Source organism: Chinchilla lanigera, unplaced genomic scaffold (assembly GCF_000276665.1).
Source record: "Chinchilla lanigera isolate Chin_1 unplaced genomic scaffold, ChiLan1.0 scaffold00007, whole genome shotgun sequence".
Classification (NCBI taxonomy): Eukaryota; Metazoa; Chordata; class Mammalia; order Rodentia; family Chinchillidae; genus Chinchilla; species Chinchilla lanigera.
In genome coordinates, this window is record NW_004955408.1 from 14038075 (window position 1) to 14044074 (window position 6000).

Genomic DNA, 6000 nt, shown 5'->3' on the forward strand with positions numbered 1-6000 from the left:
AAATGGGGCGGCAATTGGATAACGGCACTCCATCAAATGTGAAAGCTATACTGTGAGATTATCTCTGATCTTAGAAAACAAATGCTCAAGTGTTAAGGGGGAGAGAATAATACCCTCAACCTACTGTTGCAAGGGTTAGATGTGGCCGGGACTATAGCTCCACGGAATCGCGCCTGCCTGGCAAGCATGAACAAGGTCCCAAGTTCAATGCCCACTACCAAAAAAAGCAAGGATTAGAAAAAAATGTTTACATCAAAAATAGAGCAATGAGACAAAATGTTAAAAAAGGAAGGCCAAGGCAGGAGGATCACCATGAATTTTTGCTTTTTGTGACAGGTCTCACTATGTAGTCCAGGCTGCCCTGAACTCACTGTAATACTCCTGCCTCAGCCTCCCAAGTGCTGGGATTACAAATGTATGCTTCCACACCCAGCTAAAAAGTTTTCAAAATAAAAAAGGAAAAGCCTGGGATTGGTGGCACACACCTGTAATCCTAGCACTCGGGAGGCTGAAGCAGAAGGATTGTTTTGAGTTGAGACCAGCCTGGGTACAAAGTGAGCTCAAAGCCAGTCTGAACTACACAGTGAGACGCTGTCTCAAAAAGGAAAAAAAAAAAAAAAAAACCTTTCCTTCCCTTACTTTGAAAGGTGTCATTCTCAAAGGTAAGCCTTTCAATTATGTTTCAAAAGCTTTCAGGAAGTACTAAATTTCCCCAGTGAAACACCCTTTCTTCATGACAAAGCGGTCATTTCCATCCTCCCCAAAGTGCTGGCAGGAAAGGGTGGGAGCCCCCTCCTCCCCACCCTGACAAGTGCTCTCCATTCCCTAACAAAGCACCCCCTCCCTCCTTAAAGGGCAGGTCACCGTGGGAGTACTGCGTGGGAGTGCTGTGGTTATTTTCAAAGCCCTGCACAGGGCTGAAGGTTCAGCCGGCCCCAGGGGATGCTCACACACCCCTGCTAAGTGACCACAAGAGCTCCTGCCACATTCATCCTAGTTCTGCCCCTAAGATCTACTTCGTAATGCAAGTTCATCACTACACAGCACTTATGGTACGTCAGGCATTATTCTCAATCTGAGTGGGCATTTCACGAAATTGGTTCAACCATAACAGAACCCTATTAGTAAGCACTGGAGACGGAACCCAGGGCCTCCGCACCCTGAGCACCCGCTCCACCTCTGACCCACACCCTCAGCTTTGTCTTTAGACACACACTAGTATGCTGCCCAACCTGGCCTTGAACTCAGCGTCCTGCGCAGTTTGGACTACAAGGCGCACCCCATGCTCAACTTGCAACCTCGGTCAAAGCTGAAGAAAGTAGAGGACTAAGACACCCTCCTGGAGCCACACAGCTGCATACACAGCCAGTCTCCTCAAAGCAGGTTATTTTTGTTTTTTGCTTTTTGAGATAGGGTCTCACTATCTGGCCTTGAACCCACCGTGATCCTCCTGCCTCAGCCTCCTCCTGAATGCTGGGGTTACAGGCGTGTGCCACCATGCCTGGCCAAAGTCAGGTTCCTTTTTTTTTTTTTTTTTTAATCTTTTTGAGGCAGCGTCTCACTATGGAGATCAGGCTGGCCTTGAACTCACTTTGTAGCCCAGGCTGGCCTCAAACTCACAGCAATCCTCCTGCCTCAGCCTCCAGAGTGCTGGGATTACAAGTATGTGCCACCATCCCCGGCCAAAGTCAGGTTCTAAACTCCGCTCTCCCCTCAGGCCATCAAATTCAATTTTCTCCTCCACCTCCACCTTTCACTAATAGTTCACATGCTCTGCCCTGAATCCTGTGTCCAACGGAGGTAAACTAACTTTAGAATTCGGCACTTTCCAGGTTTCAAAATAATAAACACCAGTGTCAGGCATGGTGCTGCACAACTATAACTAGAGCACTCCATGGGCCGATGAGGCAGGAGGATCCCAGCCAGAAGTTCAGGCTGGGAAACCTAGCACATTGGTGAGGGCCTGTCTGGAAATAAAAAGCCCAATAGATGGAGATGCAGCTCAGTGCTGAGGTCTTGGGTTCAATCCTCAGGGCCAAAAACAGAGAAAACAAGGAGAGGAAGGAAGAGGGAGAGGGGGAGAAAAGAAAGGAGAGGATGCCGGGCGTGGTAGTACACACCTGTAATCCCAGCACTAGGAAGGCTGAGGCAGGAGGCTCTCAGGAGATCAAGGGCCACATGGACGACAGAGCAAGTTTAAAGCCAGCCTGAGGGACACAGTGAGACACTTCTCTAAATAAATATAGATTCACTTTTTATAAAGGTGATGACTGAATTTATGTCACTGTTCCTATTTTCACCCAAAACAATTCAGTCTTTAAAACTCTTGTGCATTACCTAGTACTTTCCGCACACTGATTTGTGCTCAAAAGCTCCAAGCTGACAATTTGTACTTCTTAAGAAACGAGTGGACGTCACACTGCTAGCATCCAGCCAGCCAAGGCAAAACACAATGTTATTCAAGAGCCAGGACCACACAGAAAAAAGAAACCACTGCACACAGCAGCACACCACATAATCCCAGGACTCAGAAGGCTGAGGCAGGAGGACAGCTGTGAGCTCAAAGCCAGACTCAACTATGTATAAAGCAAGATAAGGTCTTGGAAAAGAAAAAGAAACCCAATTTCCAAAATGTCCAGGGTTCACCAAGTTAAGGTGAAAAGCAATGAGTATTTTTAGGTCAAACAGCTGCAGTGTGGGTATGCCCTATCGAAGCAGGGCATGGCAGTACGCGGCTGCAATCCCAGCGCTCAGAGGCTGAGGCAGGGGGTCTCGGTTCAAGTTCAGTGTGCACTACTACAGGCTACTACAGGAGTTAAAAGCCAGTGTGCACTCCGTAACAAGACCCTGTCTTGTATGTGGAGAGAATGTACAGAGAAATTAAATTATTTTAATACATAAAACACATAAGGCCCTACTCAGGAGGCTGAGACAGGAGAATCACGGCAAGATGAAGGCCAGCTTGTGCTTGAGTGAGTTCAAGTCCAGCCTGAACATGTGGCAAGATCCTGTATCTCAGAAAACAAAACAAAAGTAAAATGAAGAAACATACAGTAACTCTTATTATATAAGGTAAAGCAAAAAATAAAGCTTGGCAAACTTCTAAAATGGTAGAAATAAAGAAGTGAAATTAAGTATTATAGAAGCAATGAGTTTCAAACACCCTCTCACCAGGCTTGGTTGCACACACCTACAGATCCTAGCTCTCTGGGGGCAGAGGCAAGAGGGTCAGTGCGAGCTCAAGACCAGGCTGGGCTACATAGTGAGTTCAAGGCCAGCCTGAACAAGGCACCGAGACCCTGTCTCAAAAAACAAAAAATAAGAGCCCTGAAACGGTCTCACAATAAGGCCACTATATAATTTGTTCAAGGAGAAAGAGAAGAAAATTATGGACTACTGAAATGTACAGTAGGCACCCGAATCTAAGAGTCCATTTGGAAGCTTAATTACGGTTTGCACAACAAGGATCTGGATGTGCCACCCAAGTCGCACATCCAGCAAGCATGACTGAGTTTATAATCATGTCCCACCCTAAGTCAACCAGGAACTTCTTTGTTTTGTTTTGTTTGTTTTTTGAAATACTCTATGTAGTTCAGGTTGGCCTGGACCTCAAGAGTGATCCTCCTGCCTCAGCCTCCCATTTGCTAGGACCACCGGTGTGCACTACCATGTCCACCTAACCAGTAACTTCAAACAGGGCAAAAAAGCTGTTCTGTTCATTGAGCAGAACTTACCCCTCCCCAAACACTGTTATCTCCAAAACAGCCCAGGACTCATATACATCAGAATTACCTTGCTTAAAATACAAATCGGTGAGCTCAGTAACAGATGCACATTTTGGGGAGGGACCAACAGTCCAAAAGTGCTTCCCAAAATTAAATATTAAATCCACTCTGAAGCCAGGCGTGGTGGCACATGCCTGTAATCCCAGCACTCGGGAGGCTGAGGCAGGAGAATCGTTGTGAATTCAAGACCAGCCTGGGCTACAAAGTGAGCTCAAGGTCAGCCTGAACTGCCTAGCGAGACCCTATCTCCAAAAGACAAAAAAATAAATAAATAAGTAAATCCACTCCGAACATAATTTAACCTCCACTTATTTTCCACCATAGCAAACTTCTGTTCTACTGGTAGATAATGTGGGTCTGACTTGATCTGGGAATGTAGGATGAACAGGGCCAATACGAAGTAATGATTCACTTCATAGGCATAAATACTACGAGCAAGCGAGGCATTGTGGCACACATCTGTCATCCCAGCACTGGGGAGGCTGAGGCAGGAAGACCACTGGGAGTTCAAAGCCAACCTGGACTACAAAGTGAGTTCAAGGCCAGCCTGAACTGTAGAATGGGACCCTGTCTCAAAAAGACAAAAATACATACATACATACACACATACATACACACTATGAACATCTTTCACTTTTTTATCAACAAGAAGTGACCCAGAAATAATATATCTAGTGTATGGTACCCACTTATAAATTGTTTTTGAGTCAGGGTCTCACTATATGGAGGCTAGGTTGGCCTTGAACTCACTATGAAGGCCAAGCCAGCCTGAAACTCATGGCAATCCCCTGCTTCAGCCTCCCAAGTGCTAGGAGTGTAGATACACGTCACCATGCTGGCCCCAAATTTTAATACCAGAATTCTTTGCTGTCAGATCGAAGCCAGACGTTTCATGCTCAACAAACAATACTTAAAACAATCAGATGAGCACAGTACGCGATGGATGTAAGAACTCACACTGGAGGACAGCAGCGGGCATCCCACAGTGCTCCTGTCCACATCACACAGGGCCGGGCACTGCCCTTGCGACCTCCACTAGGAAAGAGCCTCCCTGGCTCCCTGAGATACAAGCAGAGCAGTCATGAAAGCGTATTTCAGTGTTTCAAATGTGTACAACCCAACAGTCATTCAAGCACACGCCTTGAGGCCTCGGTTCTCAACCTGGACGCTTCAGGACAAGCTACTGATGCCACTACTCACTGCTTCATCAGAATGGCTGTATATTTTCCCACCAAAAGTAGGGCTATTGCACCATACGCTCATGGTCTCTGCAAAGAAAAGAAATCATGGTCTTGGTTTATATTTCCTTTAAAAATAGGTAATTTTCTACAATTTGCTTTAAGAACCTACACAGTGAAATGTGAAGCTTTCTAAAGAGATCATCTCAATTCTTTTCAGCGCCAACACTATCCCCACAGATACACAAACAAGGTAAAGCAATCGCTTCTGGAATACTACTAGCTACAACCTTTACCAGACTCCTACCACAAAATTTAAATTCACAAGCACTTAGAGCACAAATGTTTCCTGCAGAACTCCTGAACTTATGTCAGGCAAAAAGAAAAAGGGACTAAGACTTTCCAGGGTTCCAAACTGGCTTTCAAACTATGTTTAAGAAAATAAAAAAGATGGAAATAAACAGATTAAATAATCCTTCCGTGTCACAGCGAAACCACTGGTCTCAGTAAACAATATCCCTTCAAGCAGGAACAGACTGAGGTGAGAAAGTACCTTTGCAAAAGCCAGGTACTTTTTTCAGGGCTGAAAGTTTCTGCCTCTGGCAGATAATCTTGACTGATTAAATATTTCTCTGCCTGAAGTACTGAAGTGAGAAAGAAGTGTGTTTAGGGAACAGGTCTCTTGCAGCAGATAAGAAATAAACACTTTTACACTTTTTTTTTTTTTTTTTTTGAGACAGGGTCTTGCTGTATAGTCCAGGCTGGTCCTGAACTCACTACGTAGCCCAGGCTGCCTTGAAACTCACGGCAATCCTCCTGCCTCAGCCTCCCAAGTGCTGGGATAGCAGGCATGCACCACCACACCGAGCTAAAGAACTACTGCAAAGTATGAAATTCCATCAAAGTATACTTGGGAAAATATGTGCAGAATGTAGAAAATGTTATAAAATGAAGTCTATAGTTTAACAAACTGCAAGGAAGCAAAAGCACAGCAGAACCACAGATGAAGAGACTGAAAAAAAAAAAAAAAAAAAAAA

The 6000-nt window shown here is 45.1% G+C and overlaps 1 protein-coding gene across 9 annotated transcripts in view; it reads right to left on the reverse strand.

The window, feature by feature from the left end:
* Positions 1-6000, reverse strand: part of Pwwp2a (PWWP domain containing 2A) — a 43168-nt gene that overhangs the window by 30093 nt on the left and 7075 nt on the right. For 8 of the 9 annotated variants that reach the window (XR_001232339.1, XR_001232338.1, XR_001232337.1 and 5 more), the window contains 2 exons: positions 4986-5053; positions 4743-4844 (listed from right to left, as the gene is read on the reverse strand). Coding sequence is in view for 6 of the 9 variants with exons in the window: in XM_013508924.1 (XP_013364378.1) it covers positions 4743-4844; positions 4986-4993 (110 nt within the window). In the remaining 3 variants the exon portion in view is untranslated. The remainder of the gene's footprint in view (positions 1-4742; positions 4845-4985; positions 5054-6000) is intronic. The other variant, XM_005376255.2, reaches the window with a different exon arrangement.